This window comes from Puma concolor, chromosome A2 (assembly GCF_028749965.1).
Source record: "Puma concolor isolate L17-30 chromosome A2, mPumCon1.1.hap2, whole genome shotgun sequence".
NCBI lineage: Eukaryota > Metazoa > Chordata > Mammalia > Carnivora > Felidae > Puma > Puma concolor.
In genome coordinates, this window is record NC_141668.1 from 28,668,152 (window position 1) to 28,693,957 (window position 25,806).

Sequence of the window (25,806 nt, forward strand, 5' to 3'; positions counted from 1 at the left end):
TTGTACTTGAAGAGGTTGTTTATTTTTGTTTTGTTCTGTTTTGAATGTATACAATCTAATAGCCCACTTGGGTGGTTTTGGAGTCGGCTCTAGTTTCTCTAGCTAGAAATCTGGCTTTGCGGCACCTACTGAGATCTTGACCAGGAACACACGGAGATGCTGTGGAAGGTAGGATGGAGGATAAGATATTGCCGAGAGTGTCATGTTTCTTCCACCTGGAATGGTAATCGCTGGGTTCTGCATTTAGAAATGCATCTATACAGATATCTTCAGCCATACATACTTTAACGGTATGAATCTTAGTCATATCAGCTCTCTCCTTACAGTTGACATTGGCATAACAAAGGCAATAAAATTTGTTGGAAAATTCCTGCAGGTCTTCAAGTGTGGGTTTCCCATGTACTGTGTAGTTTCCACTTTTCTCAAGTTGAATAGTAAAACTGACTGGGTTCAGGTGAAGATAGTCGCTTGAATTCCAATTTTTCCTTGCACACACTCCTCGCTCCTGGCAAAGCACTTGGTTACACATTTTGGCTGCTAGGGTGACATTGATTAAGTAAGGATTCAACGTATTCTTCATGTAACTGTCAAGCTCTGTGCAAGATTGCTGTAAAATTATAAGAAGGTTAGAATATCAAGGGACAAGTTAGCTCAGACGTGGATTAATTCACTGTGTAAGCGGTTTCTAAGGAAACATGATAAAACAAGACCCAGCAAGAGGTAGGAAATAGTTTATCTTTTTTACCCTCTCGAGCAAGCTTATGCCAACTGTTTTTGTACGTTTGTAGGTAAGTTTCACGTGCCATTTCATGTCACTGAATAACTGACCGGTCGAACCTTAACTTTAACCTAGCCTTGGACTTCTTCAATAGTTCAGAAACTAATGGGGCAGGATGGCAGAGCAAGTGGTCAGAAAATGGTCTCTGAGGCCCCTCTTCCCTGACTGGTCACAGTTCTATTAATTTCTAGCTGTATGACCTCGGGACTCTCTCAAGCTTTCTAAGTCTTAGTTGCCTATCAATTAACAAGTCAATTAACCTGGCTATGCTTCAGCTTCATCATTTGTAAAATAAGGATAATTATAGCAGGTACCTCATATGGTTGTTGTGAAGATGGAAACATACAATGTATATAAAAGTGCTTAGCATGAGGCCCAGTATATGTCATTGGTTAGCCCTGAATAAATTATAAATAAATATAATAAGATTCATATTTGTGGGACAAGTTTAAACAGAATGAGAAAGAGAGGTTTCTCAACTGCTAACTCAAAACAACTAAACAGCTTCAACTGAGTATACTTTATATTAAATGTTACGGGTGAATTATGACAGCTCTTTTACAAATATACGTATTTGTCAGAGCACGCGTGATGAGTAATGAACATGATTCATCTCGAGACTGGTGCGTTCTAAAACTGGGACACTGTCTTTTTAAAAACACAGAAGATAGTCACTTTCTTTCATGATCCGCAGTTTCATCGAGTGAGCTGGCTATGCCAGTCCCCAGCAGACCAAAGGAAGTGGTGGTGATAGGTCAGAAGGCGAGTCGAAGAATCTTGGCAGCTTCCATTTGATCTATTTCTCGTTATCTTCCTTGAGATGATGCCATAGATGGTAGGAAGAATAGGGTCTTCCAAAAATGTCTATACCCTATTGCCCTGGATACTGTGATTATTACCATACATGACAAAAGGAACATTACAGATGTGACTCACAGATAAGCGTATGAACCTTGAGGGGCACCTGGGTGGCTCAGTAGGTTAGGTGTCCGGCTTTGGCTTAGGTCATGATCTCAGTGTTTTTGAGTTCAAGCCCCTTGTGAGCTCTCTGTTGTCAGCACAGAGCCCACTTTGGATCCTCTGTCTCCCTCTTTCTTTGCTCCTCCCCTGCTCATGTGGTCACTCTCTCTCTCCTTCTCTCTCTCTCTCTCTCTCTCTCTCTCTCAAAAATAAATAAACATTAAGAAAAAAAAGAGGGACGCATGGGTGGCTCAGTCGGTTGGGCGGCCGACTTCGGCTCAGGTCATGATCTCGCGGTCCATGAGTTTGGGTCCCGCGTCAGGCTCTGTGCTGACAGCTCAGAGCCTGGAGCCTGTTTCAGATTCTGGGTCTCCCTCTCTCTGACCCTCCCCCATTCATGCTCTGTCTCAAAAATAAATAAACGTTAAAAAAAAATTTTTAAAAAAAGAAAAGAAAAAAAAGAGTACGGACCTCAAGATGGAGAGATTATCCCGAGTTATCTGGATGGGCTCAATCTAATCAATGAGTCCTTAAAAATGTAGAAAATTTTCCAGTGGGGATTAAAAAAATGAGATGGAAGAAAGAGAACAAATTCCAAGGTAAAGGAGACTCAACCCAGCATTGCTGGCTTTGCAGATAGAGGACAGGGTCAAGAGCTAAAGAATGTAGTGCCCTCTAGAAACTGGAAATGACCCTTAGCCATAGCCAGCCAGAAATAGACATCTCCTTGCTGCAACCATGAGGAAATGAATTCTACCAACAGCCCCAATGAGCAAGTGAGGCTCCTCCCCTAGAAAGGAATGCAACCTTACGAACATTTTGATTTTAGCCCCTTCAGATCCATGCTGGACTTTTGACCTATAGAACTGTAGCATAATAATTCTCTCTTGTTTAAACCAAGCGTGTTGTCACTATTATGGCAGCAATAGAAAACTTCTTCTTAATCCTAGTTTTGCATGGTGTTTAGAATAAAATTCAACTTCTTCCAACTTATATACAGCCTGATGTGAGGTAACCCTTCCTTCCTCTTGAGCGCCCCTCCCTTACCCACTCTGCCTTAGGCATACTAGTTGTTTCATAAGCATGGCAAATTCGTTTCAAACTGCACTTACTTGTCACCCCTGCTTGGAGTGCTCTTTCCTCTAATGTTTAGCATGGTCACTTAATCTTGTCAATCAGACTGCAGCTTTAATTGAAACTCAGACACCTTTCCTATCTACTTACATCTATTTTAATTCTGTGCATAGTACTTATCACATCAAATATTTTTCTTGTTTGTGTATGGTTTCTATCCCTCCAACTTTAATATAAGCTCCATGATTGCAGACACTTTGTCAAAATTCTTCAACACTGTATCCCCAGGGCCAAGATATAGGAGAATTTACAGAGTTCAGAAAACGGTCTGGGTGACCACAGAGACCAGAGCTGGGCAAAAAGAGGAGTGAAGGATGAGAACGGTTTGAGAATCATTCGCGCACACAAGATGTAGTCTTTGGAAGGATCTAAAACTGGCTTTCTAAAAGATAGGACCTGGTTTTTAGAGTTTGTCAATATCCATGGTGCAAACACATATACCATGGCCAATTTTAAGCTATCAACCTGAAATCACTGAGTGAAGAATTGGGAATCAAGCATACAGAATGGATGTTTGGTGAGGAGAAGCACACTGGTACATACCTTTTCTGCTTATACAGATGCAACAGATGTACATAACCTCAACAGGATGGATGATAATAAAGTGAAGTACGTAACTGATACATTTTGAGTATTTGTTACTTTTGTTTTTAATGTAATTAATTTCATTCTAAGTCTTTATAATTTAATTTTTAATAATGATTGTGTTTAACAATCAGTTCACAAAATTTCTGAATATTTAACAATCAGGTCTCATGAGCTGAGACCAGTAGGAGCTGCCTGGCACACCACTAGATCTAACAAAATGGAATAGAAGGAAATAGTTTGCTTACATCGAATAACAATCGTTTTAAGTCACTTTTAGTCATTAAGCCTGCAATTACCAGTTTCTCCAGTTGCCAGTGAATCAGAGGAAATAAGACAAGTAATCCATGATTCTATTGTTTACAAATGGCATAGAAAAAAAGCGGAAGTAATGATAGAACTAACATTCAGAATCATTCAAAATAATCATAAATTGGGGAAAGTAGCAGAAATACATAAAACAAAGTCCACAGGGGATCATTTCAAGGCAGTGTCATTAGGTAAAAATAACCATATTTAAGTTGAAGAACTGTCCCTGTATGACTAAAACTGAAGATGATCTGACAGTCATGTAGAACAATGTAAATCTAATATTAAAGTGCAATAAAAAAAAAAAAAAACAGGGGTGACAATTAAATAGTATGTCACACCATACTAATAATTGGGGAATGCCTGATTCATTCCTCATCGGATTAAGGGTGGAGTTCTCAGTTCTTAAAAAAAAAAAAAAAATGGAAGTAGTATGGAGAATTTATAAGTGATTCCATCATAGAATTAATAAGATCCTTGAGAAAAGAGTTTAGGTTTCAGAAACAGTGACTGAAAATTACAATATATTCAGGAAAATTATAATTTTTAAATAATTTTCTGACATGAACTATTTGCAAAAGGGACATATACCTTTCTCCAAACTTACATTTTATGTTATTTCTCTTTATGGGTGATCAAGTCAGAGATAACAGAGTTCTACCACGCAGGTAGAAGGGCTCAGATTACCTTGAAAGATTCTCATAAAGGTGACTACTATTGAGTACTTTTATAAATGAAGTAACAATATAACAAGTCTATCTGAAGGACAAAAGATCAAAAGGTCTCTTCTGGTCTTAGAGTGCCGTATAAAGTCTCTTCTCTGTAGATCCTAGGAGAAGACCCTGGGCCGTGAACTTCTTGGGATGTTCTCCCTGGCACCTACATGGCTAGTATTTCCACATCTGTTAGAGAAGAAAAAGTTCAGCTCCAATTCAGCAGTATCCAGGCGACAGCTTTACTCTTGTTTTGACTCAAGAGGATTGAAGAGGTGGGGGAGAAAGACCTGCTACAGAGAATTAAACGAAGTTGAAAATAAAGGAAGCAGGAAAAGGATTAGGTGATGACAGTTAAAGGCTTTTTGAACTAAAGAAATGCATTAGGAGAAAATGAATACAATTCATCTATAGTGAACAAAAATAGACATGTTTTTCCTAATGGAACAAGTTTTACTCAGAATTTTACCTAAAATAGACGATACTAAATATAACCTGTGGAAAATAAGACTTCCTTTTCCTCTCCCTTAGAGGAGTTTTGAACAATTTGGTAATATTTCTAAAAAGTAATTCCCAATTGCCTATGCACCCTCTTGCCACTCCCGGCTCTTTCCTCCCTGCCCAACCCCCACCAAACCATTCTTACTAAAGTCTTTCCCATCTCAGAGGCAACTCCTTCAAGCCAAAAGCCTGAGAGTCATCTTAACCACTTCTCTTATCTATCCTTGTCACCTGATCCCTCAGTCAATCCTCTCTGTTCTACTATTAGGTTATATTTAAAACACATGCCAGCACCTGTGGTGCAAGCCATCAACAACCTGCTCTCCCTTCTCCCTCTCCTGCCCCGCTACCATCAATCTTCAACTCAGCTAAGTAATAAATGTTTGCCAGAGATTGCAACTCTTCTGCTCAAACCTCCTAGTGGCCTTCCATCTCAGAGTAAAAGCCACATGGTGGCCTAGGAAGCCCTATATCCAACGCGCTGCCTCTCACTTGACCACACCTCTTACCTCTGTCTTCCTTGCTCACTGCATTCCAGTCACACTGACCTCCTGGATCTTCCTTGGCAAGCACATTCCAGCCTGAAGGTTATTGCACTTACCACCCCCAGGCATCCAGAGACTTGGTCCCTGATTTCCATCAGATCTCTGCTCCAACAGCACCTCATCAGACTGCCCCATAACACCATTTTATCTCTCTGTATCCTGCCTACACTGCTTCATTGCTCTTTATTATGTTTATCACTGCCTGATGTATCCTCTCTATGTTGTATATCCACTTGTGAGGATGCAGCTCCATGGTGAAGGGAGTTTGCTTCGTTCTCTACTATATTTTTAGCACCTAAACAATTATCTGGCATTAATCATAAGAGATGTTCAATAACCCAAGGGTCAGCAAAAGTATTCTGTAAAGGGACAGACAGTAAATATGTCGGCGTTTTGAATGATACAGTCTCTGCCATAGCTCTTCAATTATTTATTGGCACTGCAAAAGCAGCCATAACACCTAAACTAAGGAGCATGACTACGTTCTAATAAAACTTTACTGATAACGCACTAAAATTTAAATCTTGCATAATTTTCATCTCTTATAAATACTGTTCTGTTGGGGCTTTTTTTCCCCCCATCCATTTAAAAAGGTAAAAATCAGGGGTGTCTGGGTGGCTCAGTCAGTTAAGTGTCCAACTTCAGCTTAGATCTCACTGTTTGTGGGTCCTGAGCTGTCAGCACAGAGCCTGGAGCCTGTTTCAAATTCTGTGTCTCCATCTCTCTCTGCCCCTCCCCATTCATGCTCTGTCTCTCTCTCTCTCTCTCTCTCTCTCTCTCTCTCAAAAATAAACATTTAAAAAATTAATAATGACAGGGGGGAGCACTCAGGTGGCTCAGTCGGTTGAGCATCCAACTTCAGCCCATGTCATGATCTCATGGTTTGTGAGCTCAAGCCCTATGTCGAGCTCTGTGCAGACAGCTCAGAGTCTGGAGCCTGCTTCAGATTCTGTGTCTCCCTCTCTCTCTGCCCCTCTCCTGCTTGCACTCTGTCTCTATCAAAAAATAAACATTAAAAAAATTTTTTTAATTAATAATGGGGATAGATGGTGGAGCAGCATGGAGACCCTGAGACTGTCTTGTCCCTGAAATGCAGCCAGATCAGCACCAAACCATTTTGAACACCTAGGAAATTGATCTGAGGATTAATACAAAAAATTGCATAACTTGAGCCATAGAACTTGACAAAAAGAGAAAAATATTTTTTTACTTTATTTTTTATTCAAAAATTTTTTATTCCATTTCATTCTCTTTATTTCATTTTATTTTATTATATAATTTTTTTAATTTTTAAATTTTTTCTTACCTTTTCTTCCTTTTCTTTTCTTTTTTTCTCTATTCTATCAAGATTTTTTTCAATAAGCAGACCAAAACTCACCCAGAATCTAGTTTCCTTTATTTGATTTTTTTGTTTTGTTTTTAATTATTTAATTTTAATTTAATTTTATTTTTCCTTCCTCCAAAATGACAAAATGAAGAAATTCATCCCACAAGAAAGACAAGGAAGAAATGAGAGCCAGGGACTTAATCAACACAGATATAAGCAAGATATCTGAACTAGAATTTAGAACCATGATAATAAGAATACTAGCTAGGGTTGAAAAAAAGCATACACTCCCCTTCTGTGGAGATAAATAAAATCTAGTCAGGACAAAATTAAAAATGCTATAACCGAGATGCAATCTCAAATGGATGCCACAACAACAAAGATGGACTAAGCAGAGCAGTGAATCATAGATTTACAAGATAGAATTATGGAGAATAATCAAGTAGGAAAAAAGAGGGAAACAAGGGCAAAAGATCACGATACAAAACTTAGAGAACTCAGTGACTTATTAAAAAGGAATAACATCTGAATCATAGGAATCCCAAAAGATAAAGAGAGAGAAAAAAGGGCAGAAGGTTTATGTGAACAAATTATAGTAGAAAACTTTCCTAATCTGGGGAAGAACACAGACATCAAAATCCAAGAAGCACAGAGAACTCCCATTAGATTCAACAAAAACTGACCATCGCCAAGGCATATCATAGTCAAATTCACAAAATACACAGACAAGGAAAGAATTATGAACGGGGGGGTGGTGGGGGGACACCTTAACCTATAAGGGAAGATAGATCAGGTGTGCATCAGACCTATCCACAGAAATTTGCAATCCAGAAAGGAATGTCAAGATATATTCAACATGCTGAATTGGAAAAGTATGCAGCCAAGAATATTTCCTTTATCCTTTATCCAGGAAGGCTGTCACTCAAAACAGAAGGAGAGATAAACAGTTTCCCAGACAAACAAAAACTAAAGGGTTGATCACTCAACCAGCCCTGCAAGAAATTTTAAGGGGGATGCTTTGCGTGGAGAAAAGACAAAACAAAACAAAAAAGACCAAAATCAACAAAGACTAGAAAGGACCAGAGAACATCACCAGAAACACCAACTCAACAGGCAACACAATGGCTTTCAGTACTCACTCTGTCAATGGACTAAACGGTCCAATCAAAAGACACAGGATATTAGAATGGATAAGAAAACAAGACCCATCTATATGCTGCTTACAAGAGACTCATTTTAGACCTAAAGACACCTGCAGATTGAAACTAAGGGGATGGAGAACCATCTATTATGCTAATGGTCGTCAAAAGAAAGCTGGAGTAGCCATACTTCTATGAGACCAACTAGGTTTTAAAATAAAGACTGACAAGAGATGAAGAAGGGCATTTTATCATAATTAAGGGGTCTATTCACCAAAAAGATCTAATAATTGTAAATATTTGTGCCCCCAATGGAAAGCACCCAAATATGTAAATCAATTAATCATAAACATAAAGAAACTCATTGATAATAATACCATAATAGTAGAGGCCTTCAACATCCCACTTACAGCAACAGACAGATCATCTAAGCATAAAATCAACAATGAAACTCTGAATGACTCTGAATGACACACTGGACTGGATGGACTTAACAGATATATTCAGGACATTCCATAATAAAGAACAGAATACTCATTCATCTCGAGTGCACATGGAACATTCTCCAGAATAGACACATAGTGGGTCACAAATCAGCCCTCAACAAGTACAAAAAGATTGAGATCATACCTTGAATATTTTCAGAACACAATGCTTTGAAACTCGAAAGCAACCACAGGAAAAAATTTGGAAAGACCATGAATACTTGGAGATTAAAGAACATCCTACTAGGGGCGCCTGGGTGGCGCAGTTGGTTAAGCCTCCGACTTCAGCCAGGTCACGATCTCACGGTCCGTGAGTTCGAGCCCCGCGTCGGGCTCTGGGCTGATGGCTCAGAGCCTGGAGCCTGTTTCTGATTCTGTGTCTCCCTCTCTCTCTGCCCCTCCCCCGTTCATGCTCTGTCTCTCTCTGTCCCAAAAATAAATAAACGTTGAAAAAAAATTAAAAAAAAAAAAAGAACATCCTACTAAAGAATGAATGGGTTGGGGCGCCTGGGTGGCGCAGTCGGTTAAGCGTCCGACTTCAGCCAGGTCACGATCTCGCGGTCCGTGAGTTCGAGCCCCGCATCAGGCTCTGGGCTGATGGCTCAGAGTCTGGAGCCTGTTTCCGATTCTGTGTCTCCCTCTCTCTCTGCCCCTCCCCCGTTCATGCTCTGTCTCTCTCTATCCCAAAAATAAATAAACGTTGAAAAAAAATTAAAAAAAAAAAAAAAAAAGAATGAATGGGTTAACCAAGAAATTAAAGAGGAAATTTAAAAGTACATGGAAGCCAATGAAAATGAAAACATGACAGCCCAAAACCTCTGGGATGTAGCAAAGGCAGTCATAAGAGGGAAGTATATAGCAATCCAGGCCTTCCTAAAATAGGAAGAAAGGTCTCAAATATACAAACTAACCTTACACCTAAAAGAGCTGGAAAAATAACAGCAAATAAATCCCAAAACCAGCAGAAGAAGGGAAATAATAAAGATTAGAGCAGAAATCAATGATATCGAAAAACAAAATTAAACAAAACAATAGAATAGATCAATGAAACCAGGAGCTGGTTCTTTGAAAGAATTAACAAAATTGATAAACCACTAGCCAGTATGATCAAAAAGAAAAAGGAAAGGACCCAAATAAATAAAATCACACAGGAAAGACAAGAGATCACAACCAACACTGCAGAAATACAAACAATAACAAAAGAATATTATGTGCAATTATATGTAGGCAAATACATAGGCAAATAAATTAGGCAATCTGGGAGAAACAGACAATTTCCTAGAAACATAAACTACCAAAACTGAAACAGGAATAAATAGAAAATTTGAGCTGACCCATAGCCAGTAAAGAAATTGAATCAGTAATCAAAAATCTCCCAACAGGGGCACCTAGGTGGCTCAGTAGGTTGAGCGTCTGACTTCAGCTCAGGTGATGATCTCGCAGTTTGTGAGATCAAGCCCCGTGTCAGGCTCTGTGCTGACAGCTCAGAGCCTGGAGCCTGCTTCAGATTCTGTGTCTCCTTCTCTCTCTGCCCCTCCCCCACTTGTGCTTTGTCTCTCTCTATCAAAAATAAATAAATGTATAAAAAAATTTTTTTTAATCTCCCAACAAACAAGAGTCCAGAGCTGGATGGCTTTCCAGGGGAATTGTACCAAACATTTAAAGAAGAGTTAACACCTATTCTTTTGAAGATTTTCCAAAAAATAGAAATGGAAGAAAAACTTCCAGACCCGTTCTATGAGACCAGCATTATCTTGATTCCAAAACCAGACAAAGATCCCACTAAAAAGGGGAACTACAAACCAATTTCCAAGATGAACATGGATTCGACAATTCTCAACAATATACTAGCAAACCAGATCCAACAATACATTAAAAGAATTACTCACCACAATCGAATGGGATTTATTCCTAGGATGCAGGGCTGGTTCAATATCCACAAATCAATCAATGCAATACATCACATTAATTAAAGAAAGGATAAGAACCTCATGATCCTCTCAATAGATGCTGAAAAAGCACTTGACATAATACAGCAACCTTTCTTGATAAAAAGCCTCAAGAAAGTATGGCTAGAAGGATCATACCTCAAGATCATAAAGGCCATATATGAAAGACCCATCGCTAATATCATCCTCAATGGGGAAAAACCGAGAGCTTTCCTCCTAAGTTCAGAAACATGACAAGGATGTCCACTCTCACCACTGTTATTCAACACAATGTTGGAAGTCCTAGCTTCAGCAATCAGATAACACAAAGAAATAAAAGTCATCCAAATCGGCCAGGAGGAAGTCCAACTTTCACTCTTTGCAGATGACATGATATTGCATGTGGAAAACCCAAAAGACTCCACCAAAAAACTGCTAGAACTGATACATGAATTCAGCAAAGTTGCAGGATATAAAATCAATGTACAGAAATAGGTTGCATTTCTATGCACCAATAATGAAGCAACAGAAAGAGAAATCAAGGAATCAATACCATTTACAATTGCCCCAAAAAACAAAAAATACTTAGGAACAAACCTAACCAAAGGGGTGAAAAATCTATACACTGAAAACTGTAGAAAGCTTATGAAAGAAATCGAAGAAGACACCAAAAATGGAATACGTTCCATGCTCATGGATTGGAAAAACAAATATTGTTAAAATGCTGATACTACCCAAAACAATCTACATATTCAATGCCATCCCTATCAAAATAACACCAGCATTCTTCACAGAGCTAGAACAAATAATCCTAAAATTTGTATGGAACCAGAAAAGACCCTGATAGCCAAAGCAATCCTGAAAAAGGAAACTAAGCTGGAGGTATCACAATTCTGGACTTCAAGATGTATTACAAAACTGTAATCATCAAGACAGTATGGTATGGCACAAGAACAGACACAAATATCAATGGAACAGAATAGAGAACCCATAAATGGACGAACAACTGTATAGCCAACTAATCTTTGACAAAACAAGAAAGAATACCCAATGGAAAAAAGGGTCTCTTTAGCAAATGGTGTTGGGAAAACAGGACAGCGACATGCAGAAGAATGAACCTGGACCACTTTCTTACACCATACACAAAAATAAACTCAAAATGAATGAAAGACCTAAATGTAATACAGGAAGCCATCAAAATCCTAGAGGAGAAAACAGGCAACAACCTCTTTGACCTTGGCCACAGCAACTTCTTACTTGACATGTCTCCAGAGGCAAGGGAAACAAAAGCAAAAAAATGAACTATTGGGACCTCATCAAGAGAAAAAGCTTCTGCACAACCAAGGAAATAATCAGCAAAACTAAAAGGCAACTGACAGAATGGGAGAAGATATTTGCAAATGACATGCCAGACAAAGGGTTAGTATCCAAAAATCTATAAGGAACTTACAAACTCAACATCCAAAAACTAAATAATCCAGTGAAGAAATGGGCAAAAGACATGAATAGACAATTTTCCAAAGAAGACATCCAGATGGCTAACAGACACATGAAAAAATGCTCATCACCCATCATCAGGGAAATACAAATCAAAACCACAATGAGATACCACCTCACACCTGTCAGAATGGCTAAAATGAACAACTCAGGCAACAACAGATGTTGGGGAGAATGCAGAGAAAGAGGAACTATTTTGCAATGCTGGTAGGAATACAAACTGGTGCAAAACTCTGGAAAACAGTATGAAGTTTCCTCAAAATATTAAAAATAGAACTATTCTCTTACCTAGTAATTTCACTATTAGGTATTTATCCAAAGGATACAGGAGTGCTCTTTCAAAGGGGCACATGCACCCCAATGTTTATAGCACCACTATCAACAATGCCCCAAAGTATGGAAAGAGCCCAAATGTCCATCAACTAATGAATGGATAAAGAGGAGTGGTGTATATATATACAATGGAATATTATTTGGCAATCAAAAAGAATGAAATCTTGCCATTTGCAGCAATGTGGATGGAGTGAGAGTGTATTATGCTAAGCGAAATAAGTTACAGAAAGACAAGTATCATATTTCAGTCATATGTGGAATTTAAGATACAAAACAGATTAACATAAGGGAAGGGAAGCAAAAATAATATAAAAACAGGGAAACAAACCATAAGAGACTCTTCAATACAAAGAACAAACTGAGGGTTGCTGGAGGGGGTGTTGAGTGGGGCAGTGGGCTAAATGGGCAATAGGCATTAAGGAGGACACTTGTTGAGATGAGTACGAGGTGTTACATGAATCACTAAATTCTATTCCTAAAATTATTATTACACTATATGTTAACTAACTTGGATTTAAATTTTAAAAAATAAATGATAAGAAAAGGAAAATGTAGTTGAGTGTAAAGAAAAACATTTAAGTCACCTCAGGGCGCTGGGTGGCTCAGTCAGTTGAGCTACCAACTTCAGCTCCGGTCATGATCTCACAGTTTGTGAGTTTGAGCCCTGCGTCGGGCTCTGTGCTGACAGCTCGGAGCCTGGAGCCTGCTTCTGATTCTGTGTCTTCCTCTCTCTCTGCCCCTCCCCCACTCATGCTCTGTCTCTCTCTGTCTCAGAAATAAATAAGCATTAAAAAAAAAAAAAAAAAATATATATATATATATATATATATATATATATATATATATATTTAAGTCACCTATGCTTTTAAACATTTTGCTTCCTGTATCTTCACACTTTTCTTTTTGCGGGGCATAGAAACATTTTCTTTCTATTAAATTTTGCATAGTCTTCAGAAAAAAAATAATAAAAATAAAAAGGTAAAAATCATTCTTGGCCCTTGAGCTGTACAAAAGCAAGTACTAGGTCAGAGTTGGTCCATGGTCATCATCTGCTGACCCCTGTAATAAACTGCCATTGAATGACTAAATGAGGAAGTAAAGTAAGTGCCTAATAAACTGGAATGAATGAATGAATGAATGAATGAACTGACTATTCTTTCATTGACTAGTTCACAGGTTTTTTTGAGGAGAGAGATGTCACAGTACAATGCAGAAAAACACACTATGTCAGAAAACTGAGACTGTAGTCCTGTTTTGGCTACTTACTAGGCAGATAGCCCAGAGAACTTGAATAATTGTCACTGAATTTCTGTTTCCTCACTGGAAAACAGGTACAATACTTTCTGCCATATAACATAACCACACAAATGAAGGATAGTTTGATGCAACCAGTATTAATTGAGCACCCATTACTATGTGCCAAGCATAGTACTGATTTCATGATTCAGTACCACCACGATTCTCAAGAACATTAGAAGTAGAAATGTTTTCATCTATTTCCTAGCAATTAAACTTACCACATTTTGGCTGAAATTGAGACTTCCCCATATTATCATTCCAGAGACACCCAGAGAAACAGTTTCACCGATTGTATTCACGAGGTCACCCTGGCAAAGTGACAGAAAGAGTTAACAGATAGAAATAAAATAGAAATGTTATGCATAGGACAGTAACATCAAAGCTAAGAATTCTGACTCAATAACAATAATTTAAATATTTTCCCACTATTTATTTCTATCTTTCATGCCACCACTGCCCTACTATAACAAAAATAGATTTTTCTGTTATTATTTTAATTGCTTCTATTGACAAAAGGGCAGACCCATGAAATAAAAAGAAAGGGAACTGAATTACTACATTGTCTGTGCTATCTAGTTTTTTCATTGTTGCTAAGATATTATATGATTACACTAAAATGAAATATATTCTCATTTTGCATTCACATAATAATGCAGAACTACCACCTGTGTGCATATTCCCAAAGGATATTTAGAGCCAAATTTCACTCCCTTCAAAAATAATGTTGAATTCCCTAAACGCCATTTGTGAACACTGATTCATAGCCCTTACACCTTGATTTACTCACCTCAGAAAGATATTTTAAATCCAAGTCAGTAAAAACTGGACGGGTATAGACAAAAACCGGAAGTGGCTGTTTAGCGCTGGATACTTTAGAAACCCGAATGGCTTCCTGAACACGATTACGGACAAAGAGAGAGGCATTTGGAGAAGATTTTAATTTGCTATTCAAATAAATGGATGGGAAAAGGGCCGTGCTTTCATTCCACAACCAGTTGAGCTCATCATTTCTTTTATATTCTACATCAGGGCAACTTCCATTGTAACTGGGGTTTTTAATATTATGATTGTAACAATCAGGAAAAAGATAGTAACCCCATAAATAATTTGGCCGAAGGGATTTTCCCAATTTTAAAGTCTTTAGCATGAAACACTTTCCTGCATTTTCAAAATCTACTTTGGCTCTCTCGGCTGCTTCTGTGTCATTAAGTTGTACATGTTGATGCTGAACCAATTCAATAGACAGACGCTTGTAAATATCTTTAGGTTTCCAGTTTCTTGCCCAGATAGGCCTCCAGTTTTCCCAGTCAATGACAGCCAAGCCCACACCTTCTGTTTCTATGTAATGGGAAATGTCATTCTTGGCTTTGTGCAAGTGCTTTTGTAGGGATCCCAACTGAGGGATTCCTCCATGTATACTTTGGCCAGTCTTTTCACTTATGTGAGGATAGTAACCAAGTCTATCAGCATAAAATAATGTAATGGCTTGTCCAGTGGCACTTTTTAGGGGGCTTCCTGTTATAGAGAAAAGGCTCAGATCTAGCTGCACATTAAACTGTGTAGCACAACGTTCAGTTGGGACATTCCAGCCCCAGAGGAAAGAAATATTTGGGATTAAAGGGGGTGCTGTGAAATCCTGAGTCAAGCAACACGGAATCAGAAGGAAGGTAAACACTGCCTGTGTTGCTCCACTGGGCTCCACAAAGCTAAAGAAGATACGCTTGAACATGAGCATTCCCATTGCAGAGATGAATGACTATGAAAATTTCTTCCTACGCACTTTGGCTTATCCAATATTTCATGCAAGATATAAGCACAGAAAAGAGATAGTGGAATGAAGCCACATTGATGGATAAAGACGTATAATGATCATGTTACTTTTAAATATTACTCTTCTTGCTTCGTGTTTCAAGAATGTTTTGCAAGTTGTTTCATCTATAACTGAAAAAAAAAAGAAAATATAGAATATATTGTTACCTGATGTTTCTGTATCAGAGACTGTAAACTTTACCAAGCTCTTAACATTAAGTGCAGGAGTTTAATTCAATTTTTGAAGATGGAGGGCTCTTGTGTTTGAGTCAATAAAGTTACTTTCTCTTCTGTAGGATACAAATCCTGTAATAGCTAACATTCGTCTCATCTTCCCTGATCATTACTGAGCCTACAGAGAAGTGAATGTGGCTGTTTTTATTTTGCCTTCCCACTTGTGCAGAATGCTGTGTCAAGCAATGTCTTAGCGAAAGCCTGTTAAATAAAAATTAATTTCAGTTGAACTTCTCATTTGGGTTTGTTATTTCTTGAAAGACCACTTTATAGTGGCAGGTCAAAAATTGAAAACAACCTTTCATTGAATCATGAGATTTCTTTCTTTTTTTTTTTTTTTTTTTTTCCTGAAGGGGGGCAGGTAGAGTCACTTCTGCCAGAAGTAATAGATCAAAAGTGTGCTTGAAACTATTGAATTAACCAAAATCTCCTACTGAGGAACAAATTTAAGTGTTATTTGGAATAGTGCTCCATCATATCTCAAAGTAAATTGAATAGAGGAGGAGTTAAGATGGTAGGGAAATAGGGGGACTGGGATTTCCTCTCAAACACAGTTGTATTGAGGTCAGATCACTTGGAACACCCAGAAAATCAATCTGTGGAGTGGCAGAAGGATCTCCACAGGTGTTGGGAGACAGCTTGGTGGGATCGAGGTGTATGTGAACAAGGGGAGATAAAAAGGTGTAGGCATGGAGTGGAGGACCTCCTTCTGTGGAGAGAAAAAGGGAGAGGAAGACAGAAACTATGGAATTGCATTATTGTGTTAGTACAAGAGAAAGTAAATTGAGTAAAAGGTTAAATAAAAGACGTACATATTCATAGACATCTGTGTACACACACGCACAATTTATGTATAGGTACAAAAATATGTAAATTTTTTTATGAAACAAATTTAACTCTTCTTCATACATCTCTGGACAAAGCCTAGGGGCACAGAACTGGAGAAGACCTGGGTTAGCATCTAGAAAACATCTCTTATTTAGAGCATCTAGTAGGGACGTAACACGGGAATCTCATCTCCCTAGAAAAATCTTACCTGACTTAACTCCAGATAATTAGCATCTCTCCACTAGTATGTATAAGGCTTGTTCTCAATTTATACTTGTGAGATTGCTTCTCAAGTGTCCTACTTGCTCATTGTCTGAATAGTTGCCCTATTAAAGCACTCCTGCTAAGCCTTTGATATCCCCCTAATTCCTAACAGTGATATTTACCCAGAAGTCCTTTCATAGGCCAACCCCCAAACTTGTCTTCAGTAGTGTCCAGGCCAGAAGCTTGTTGGTTTTAATGTCTTCCTAAAGCATTGGCAAGTCTTTAACATTCCTTTAAAAAATCATTTTGTCTTAGAATAAATTTAAAAGCTCAAGATTTGACTACACCCCAAATCCTATTTAATTAATTCTTATTCTTGCTGTAAAGAAATTTTATCACTGGAACACATGCTAGCTAAACCTTTGAACTAGGAATGTTTTATCTGAGAATTAGTCCAAAATTATTTTGTAATGAAAACTATGTAGGTAGGTACAGACACTTACAGTGTATTATTAACCACTATGTATTGTGGCATTTGTGACATGAGAAAATATTAAAAGCAACTTCAATCCCCAATGATGAGATGCTTAAATAAATATGGGATTTTTTTTAATTTTTTAATGTTTATTTTTGAGAGAGAGAGAGAGAGCTCAAGCAGGGGAAGGGCAGAGAGAGAGGGAGACCCAGAATCCGAAGCAGCCTCCAGGCTCTGAGCTGTCAGCACAGAGCCCAACACAAGGCTCCAAGTCACAAGCTATGAGATCATGACCTGAGCCAAAGTTGGACGCTTAACCGACTGAGCCACCAAGGCGCCCCTACATATTTTTGATCTTCTAACTTTCTTTCATTCAACTACCATATAGTTTTTCAAATAAAAACTGGGAGAGAAAAAAATTTAATGCCAGAATCTTGCCAGAACAGATTTGAAGCTCAGCTTCTCTTTAGTGGAAAGAGAAAAAGAACCATCTGCCTTCTTACTGTTTATTCGCTAGGATGCTTGTTCAAAGGGTTCTTGTTTTACTTTTTGAAGGACTTAGTAGTTGGAATTTTTGAGGTAAGGAGAAGAAAGTCACAGACAGAAAAAATCAAACAAAACAGCTACATTTCTTGGCTTAATTGTAAGATCTGCTCTTCTACAACAAATGCTTTATTTCCAGAACAAACGCTTTGTTTCTAGAAAATCATAACTAATAGATGTAGAAGTCAGTCACAGGGTTGTCTTTGGACACCTCTTGTCTGATATTCTTATTTATTTTTTTTAGTAGGCTACAAGCCCAACTCGGGTCTTAAACTCATGACACTGAGACCAAGACCTGAGCTGAGATCAAGAGCCGGACATTTAACTGACTGAGCCACTCAGACAGCCCAAAAACTGAATTTGGATACAATTCTCTTACTATTAAAATTATTATAGATTTTGAATATAAATTATTATTATAAATATAAAGGTGAAAAGTCAGAAATGTGGACAAATACTGATAAAGCCAAGATTATAACTTTGGTGAAAGCAAATGAGAACTGAAGGGAGGGGAAAAGAAGGAGAGCCCCACGGTTTAAGATGTCTTTCCACGGCACCTCCTCACTCCCCATTACCCTACTGTCCCCAGAACAACTGAACATGACACATGCATTGTGACAATACTCATCAAATAGCCCCTAGCCTCAGGATGCTAAAGGTAACTTTAACGTATCCAAATTACCTCCATAAATACTTTGGAAATCATTCTTTAACGTGAAAAGTACAAAGCAAAACTTCGAGTTAGCTCCCAGCCCCAAATTTATTCTTTTTGGAGCCTTTGTATACTAATTACATTTCATAGGCTGTGTATCACTTCTGAAGTTCTACTTGGTCTCTAATTTCAACTCAAAGGCTGACTTGTACCTCCAGTTACAAGTTATACTAATCTAAGCTGAGTTCTGAGCAAACTTAAGAGACCAACATAACATCCCCCAAGCAGAAAAATCCACGTGCAGTTTTCTTCTCTTGCAGCAAAAATTTATTCATGCTTTCAGCAAAGAAAGGCGCCTTCAAGCAAGATTTTTTTTCTAGGAAATTTCTTACTAAGCTATGTTTAATAAATAACTTGGCCAGAAATAGATATGATGATTCACTTGATGAAACAAGAGAAGTTCATACTATTTTTGGAGGCATTCAATCAACTCCTTCTTCCCCTTTCCCTTTATTAGTATTAGTATTAGTGGTTTCAGTATTATCATTATTATTCTTGTCCTTTGGTTCCTTCTTCTACTTGTGTCTTAACTTTGTCAGTGTCTCCCACAGATAATTTTTGCACAGGCTGGAGCGCCTCAAGGCTAAAGAAATTACTCATTCTTGGGGCCCCTACCTGGCTCAGTTGGTGGAACACATGACTCTTGATCTTGGGGTTGTAAATTTGAGCATCACATTGGGTATAGAGATTACTTGACAATAAAATCTTCTAAAAAACAAAGAAAAAGAAATTGCTGATTCTTTTTTTAGTTTTTTTTTTTTAATTTTTTTAATGTTTATTTATTTTTTGAGAGAGAGAAAGAGTGCAAGCAGGGGAGGGGCAGAGAGAAGGAGACAGAGGATCCGAAGCAGGCTTCAGGCTCTGAGCTGTCAGCACAGAGCCCGACATGGGGCCCGAACCCACGAACTGTGAGATCATGATCTGAGCTAGAAGTCGGATGGTTAACCGACTGGGCCGCCCAGGCGCCCCAGAAATTGCTCATTCTTAGTCCATGTATCCACTACTAAGCACTAAGTGTCAAACTACCTCTACTAAAGAGGTAGTTTTAAAAACAGGCACATTACAGAACTTCTAATTCTTTTTCACAGACACTTTATAGGGCTATGCAGTGGAAAGAAAAACAGACAACTTATTTTTGAAGCAAAATTTTAAAATTTTCCTCTGAAATGTCAGCAGGTCAGAAATTGCTCCAGAAAAACCTAAATACTCTTCAGTATTCAGCATGTTGGGTAAGAAAAAGGAACTCTTCACCCAGTCAATTAAGGAACGACTTAATCTCAGTGCACCTGGGTATCAGTCTGTTAAGCATCCGACTTCAGCTCAGGTCATGATCTTGTGGTTCATGGGTTCAAGCCCCACATCAAGCTCTATGCAGACAACTCAGATCCTGGAGCCTGCTTTGGATTCTGGCTCTCGCTCTCCCTCTGTCTCTCCCCTACTCATAATCTGTCTGTCTCCTCTCAAAAATAAATAAACCTTTAAAAAAGAAAGACTTGGGGCTCCTGGGTGGCTCAGTTGGTTAAGCATCTGATTTCAGCTCAGGTCATGATCTCACTGTTCATGAGTTCAAGCCCCACATCAGGCTCCAGGCTGACAGCTCAGAGCCTGGAGCCTGCTTCACATTCTGTGTCTCCCTCTCTCTCTGCTCCTCCCCTGCTCATGCTCTGTCTCTCATTCTCTCTCTCTCTCTCTCAAAAATAAATAAACATTAAAAATTTTTTTAAAAAAGGAAAGACTTAATGTTTTAAGATGTTGTGTGATGGAGGGAGGAGGACCTGTGTGTGTGTGTTGAATCCCAGAAAATTCAAGTGCCTTATAGCAACAAAAAGGATTGGTAAGGATGGAAAATTTATGTAAAAATGCCATAAATTTTTTATTAACATTTGAAATGAGTTTAAGAACCCAATGGTAAAACAAGTCCTAATTGCAATTGTTTTGACTGTTAAGCATTTGTTTGAATTAATGAAAGATTTCCCGTAGTCTAGTAGGGATGAAGAATGAACTGGTTTCAAGGAAGTACAGCATATACTGGAAAAGTAATTTCTCCTTACAAAATTAAAATGAATTAGAATTAATGTTTTCAAAGTGATAGAGAAAGCCATGTTTGACATTTGTTACTTATAGGAAAACACTAGTTTCCTGAAGCCTGCTCCTTTCCCGAGGGTAGGAAGGGAGAGGGGAGAAGAGTAAAAAAGAGAGCCAAATAAATAACAAAATCTCTCAAAAGCAGTTCCCCAAATCAAATTTTATTTAATTGATATAGTAAAACATAGAGATATAATTTATACATGTTCATTTTATGTGATAAAAGCTTGTCCTGTTGAGCCATGATATAATTAGAAAGTAATACATCTCAGAAGCCAGAAAACCACAGTATGATTAAACATGAATTCTAAATGTTGAAGCCTTAAGCAAGTTATATTGATATGTTATAAAAGATATTAATATTTCAGCTTTGAAGATGCAAGATAGCTTAATACCAAAAGTGTTTAATTGAAAATAAGAAAGTAATTCATCTTATTCTAAGAAGCAAATTCCTTTGGAAAGAACATGAATGGACCTATAATGACATTCTGTGTCCAAAATATCTTTGTAGACCCCAGAGACCTTATGAAAGAATGTACACAATGTACCCTTAATTGTAAGATTAGGTTGTTGTTCAAATTTCCAAGCCACTTAATTGATACTCAATAGATACATACTTGAGTTCACTAATTAAATAAATAAATTGGATAAACTCTGAATTTCAATAAACTCAAAATTACGGCCAATGGGGACACTTTAAAATGAAGATGTTCAAACAAAAATCAAAATGTATCATCCAGAATTTACAAAGCCAGCAAAGAAAATACCAGAGCAGTAAGAGAAAGAGACCTCAGTATCGAACTGGACTCAATTCCAAATACAACAAGAAAAAGTGGGACTTTACAGCCATGGAGCAAAATGGGGGGGGGGGGGGGGGCGCCAGGGGTGAGGGAGCGGTGGATGGAAAATTACTGAAGGAACATCTGGGGTAAGGGAAGATTTTGGCTAAACTGACCTAACAGGATTCTTGCTAAAGGCAGACCAGGGTGATCAGGCATCACCTGGAGGATAGTAGAAGCTAGGAGACCTAATCAGATATCCCAGGTGACCAGATGTGAAGGATGGGAATTCTTGCTAAACTGACTTAACAGGATTCTTACTAGAACTAGATTCTACAGGGAAGGATGCAGAAACTCAGCAGCGTTTGAGACTTAGTCAAAAAGAGAGTTCAGTGAGCATGATTATCATAGTCAATAGAGAATCTTTGTCAGTCCCCACTACTATGCATGCTTGATGAGTTAATCATTTAATTAAGTAAATGAACTCAACGTACTTGGAATTTCAGTAAATTCAAAATTATGGCTTATGGTACCACTTTAAAATGAAAATGTTCAAACAAAAAATGAAGCATAGCATCCAGAAGCCACAGAGTTCAAACATTACTCAGAAGACAATTATGTCTTCTATAGCCAAGCATGAGGCACTGACACACCCAGATATGACTGAAATTAAGTACTGGAATAATTGAATAAAGTCTTAAAGAGTCTCTAAATTCTAGAGGCTAGTTAAAAACACAATAGCTTCGCTAGAGATCCTCTCCGCAATGCCACTTGCCAAGCCCCAGACTGAGCTTGGTAATGCCTGACATGCCATCAACCCAATATCCCACCATCATAAACCTGGGACCAGCCCTAGTTCCCTGTAATTGCAGCGTCTCGGCTGCCTAGCAAAATAGGCAAAAGGCCTGAGTACCAATCAAGTCAAAGTTTGGGAGTACCAAGTACCTCTGTGATTACTGGTGACTCGCACAATGAAGTTCACAAAGGTATCCTAGCTGTAACGTGAGCTATGAGTTCACATTTGGTGAGTAACCGATGTTTCTCTTCCTGGACCAGTCAAATGACTTTTGGGTTTTATTTCTCTGAATTGTAAAAGTTATAGTTACTAAATCTACACATGGGATTATAGCAAAGAACCAAGTGGTCACTATGGTCTAATACGATTTAGTATATACGTGCTGCCGAAGTGAGCGCTATAGTCTAATACAAACAGCTGACGGCTGTGCGGACAGCTGAGAGCCTGTTGCCTGCTTCTGGTTCTATGTCTCCCTCTCTCTCTGTTCCTCCCCTGCTCACACTCTGTCTCTCGCTCTCTCAAAAGTAAATAAACATTAAAATTGTTTTTTAAAAAAGGAACAAGATACGAGCTCAGTTTCAGAAGACAATTTGACAGTTATTTTCCTTCTTATCAATTTAAGATTTTTGGCACCTAGTGAGATAGCAGGCTCCTAATAAAAACATTAAAATTTTTTTTTTAATTCATACATTCACTTTTAACTTTTTTCTTTCTATCTTAACAGAGTCTTTCGTCTGCCAATGGGACCAGAAGGCCAGTGACACCCACAGCTTAGGGGTTAAGGAGCCCAGATCCAGAAAAAGGATTGAGACGTTGTTTCCACTTTTAGCTCTATTATGCGAGAGCTGGAAGATTCACATTATTCAATCTTTAGGTATTAACTCTTGAAAGATATACTGGTAATACCTAGATCAATCTCACTCCCTATGAAGTACTTTTTACAAGAAGCTTGTAAAATCTAGACTTGCATATTATTTCTGCTGGACTACCTATGTTATGAAATTTTGCTTATTATGGTTCATTTGCATTTACCCCAAACTATAAGAAACACAGCTGTAGTCAGGTGTGGAGACAGTTGTTTTTGACTTATAGCAACCAGAAAAGCCAGTATATATAATTAGATTAGGAGTATCGCTAGAAAAATTTAGGGATTGTGAATTCCTAGTCCTAGAATGCCAAAGAAATGTTTACTGTGGATATTGAAATTTTTAGATGATACGGAGAAGTTTGGGGGTGTAACAGGACTCTACCTCTCCTCGAAAGAATGTAAAAAATGACAGAAGGTAAGAGGAAGAGTCATAGCAGCAAAATTTACTTCAAATTTTAGAAACTCAGTGAAAGTTGTCCTTACAATGATATCGGCCCCTTATCTTCATCTATAGGTTGGGAGGCTGCTGCCACTTGGCCTCAGCGGAGATCACATGCTTCTAGTTCAAGGAAATAGGGAAGCTCAGATAACGCCTCCACACTGAGGCCACCTGTGGCCAAAGCATAATTACAAAAACGCACGGCAGAACAAAGGCTAAAACATCACCTAAGCAGCCCTGTGCATTTTAGGAGAGTAGTTGTGAACATGATTATCCAAGAAAGTGATGTTGGGTAAGCCTATTCCTCACATGTTTTTCCCAAAGTGCAGGCCACAGACTATTAGTAGGCCATAAAACTGATTTAACTGGTTGTAATGAGCACTTTTCTAAAAATAAATAAATAAGACTAGAGACTATAAAATAGTATAAATAAGACTATAAATAAATAAAACAGACTAGAGTGGAATGACTGGGGTAGGATAGAATAGGGCAGGTCAGAATAGGAATCACCAGAATACCATCATCACATGTAGAAGGATATTATTTTATGAACCGTTTTCCATCAGTTATATACTTACATATGTATACACTGGGTCTCAGTAGAAAATGTATTTTTTACTGTGGAATGGATCAAGCCACTCTGATAGCAAAAGCTCTGGAGTCTGACACACTTGGGTTTTGAATACCAAGAACAGACCCTTTCTTATTAAGTGGCCTTGGTCAAGTTCTCCGATCTCATTAATTTAATCTCTTCAGCAACCAGAAAAGAATCCAATCTGTCTGAAGACTCCTCAAAGAAACGTTTATAAATGACTAAACTACCATGAAGTCTCCCGTGTACATGTAAAAATATTAACTAAAGTTTGTATGTTTTTCTCCCGTTAATCTGTCTTTTGTCAGTTCAATTTATAGGCTCCAGGCACAGAATCTAACAGGGTAAAGGCAATTTCTTGTTCCTCCCTGAGACCTGACAGATAGTAAATACCAAAAAAAAAAAAAAAAAAAAGTAAGTTGTTCCTGTTATTAATATTATCCCTTGCCTCCACCCTCTTCTATATGAAAGGCAGGGAAAAGCATGACAAAAGGAGGCAAAGTCCAAGGTCTATTTAATGATTCATAGACCTTTCAACATGAAAGCTTCTCTAGGAAACTAAAAAAAAATTTTTTTACTCTAAATATGTGAGCATTATGGAATTGTTCTGGTTGGTGGAAGTGAGACACTCAACAAATTCATACCACAGTGGAGCCACATCTGATGATGTGGCGTGCCTTACCAATGGCATTCATCAGCACCCAGCACGTTCTGCGAGGGAACCTGCATGAGAAAGTCTCCCGGATCATGACTCTACCAGCAGATCAACTGGCCCCGGCCGTTACTGTGCCTTGCATGAATTCACCTGTGACTGCTTCTTGGCATCTTGTGGAGGAGTCCACTTGGAAAGCAACCTATTCAAGCTCAGCCTTCAAACTCTTCCCTCAGCCTGATGGAAATATTTTTCTACCTTGTCAAATGTCATTTATCCGGACGGTTTAAATTGGATGAGTGGAATAAGTAAGTGACACAAGAATAAGTGACATTTAAAACAAAGAATAGCAAAACCAATGATTAGCGTAGAATTCAGACATCTCTACAACATTTGCTGGTTATGCATCAGTTTGGCCAAACCAGCTAGCTCTGCTTCCACTTCCCAGAAGAGGAGGAAGATCGGGTCCCAAAACTCAAAGAAGCAATAGTTAATTAACAAAATTATTAGTCGGCATCAAATTTCTTTTGGCTGTTAGCATGTTTACTACATCTACGAGATACGAGTAATCATTAATAACCATTACTGCTGTTGTTATGAAAATAAACAAATACATCTAGTACATCACATATATCAAAATGTGTGACTGGTGCTATCCAAAAAGAAAAATTAGCTGCAAAGTCAACCTTGTAATGCCATTATAAGGATTCATTAATATTTATAGTTCTTTCTGTCCCCCTACACTAGTCCATAAAAACCTGAGCACATTTACCCTTGAAAATGAGAAGAGCAGGCAGCAGTTGTACTTGTCTCTTCACCGAGAACAGAGGAGAGCAGAAGTGCCCTAGGATTCTCACCTGAGACAAGGGAAACAGGAAATCAGAGTGACTGGCAACGAAGGATCTGGCTACTTTATGACGGGATGGGAGTGTCCCTGAGACTCACCTCCTGGAAGACGGAACAAGAAAAAATGGAATTCTGAGAGAATGGGGAAAACAGAATTTCGGCATCAGAAATTCTGCTTCAGAATTTTTGAAGAGTTGTGACCAACTATGAGGTTGGGGGATGGGCCAAGTGTGAGGTCGGGGGATGGTGACAAGATCTTTAGGAAACCTACTCTTTTGCTAAAAAGAAAAAAACCAAACACACACAAAACAAACAGATAACGAGATAACTTCAAAGATTCAAAAAGAAACTTCCAAGGCATAGGTTCACTTGTCAACACAATTAAAGGGCAGTGAGTCTCTTGAGGTTGAA

At 38.3% G+C, this 25,806-nt stretch overlaps 1 protein-coding gene across 1 annotated transcript; it reads right to left on the reverse strand.

Annotated features, from left to right (window-relative positions):
• Positions 1-25,504, reverse strand: SPAM1 (sperm adhesion molecule 1). Its single transcript, XM_025929982.2, has 4 exons — positions 25,407-25,504; positions 14,321-15,474; positions 13,752-13,841; positions 1-607 (listed from the first exon to the last, which is right to left on the reverse strand). Exons 2-4 carry the CDS (start codon positions 15,272-15,274, stop codon positions 56-58), a joined length of 1,596 nt encoding a protein of 531 aa, XP_025785767.1. The 5' UTR covers positions 15,275-15,474; positions 25,407-25,504; the 3' UTR covers positions 1-55.
• Positions 25,505-25,806: the final 302 nt, after the last annotated feature.

Bases quoted from the DNA above. Each gene is read 5' to 3' on its own strand.
- SPAM1 (XM_025929982.2), bottom strand. From the start codon at position 15,274: ATGGGAATGCTCATGTTCAAGCGTATCTTCTTTAGCTTTGTGGAGCCC. The intron at 13,842-14,320 runs GTGAGTAAATCA...TCACTTTGCCAG, and splicing joins ATTTAAAATATCTTTCTGAG to GGTGACCTCGTGAATACAAT. The intron at 608-13,751 runs GTAAGTTTAATT...ATAATTTTACAG, and splicing joins TCAATTTCAGCCAAAATGTG to CAATCTTGCACAGAGCTTGA.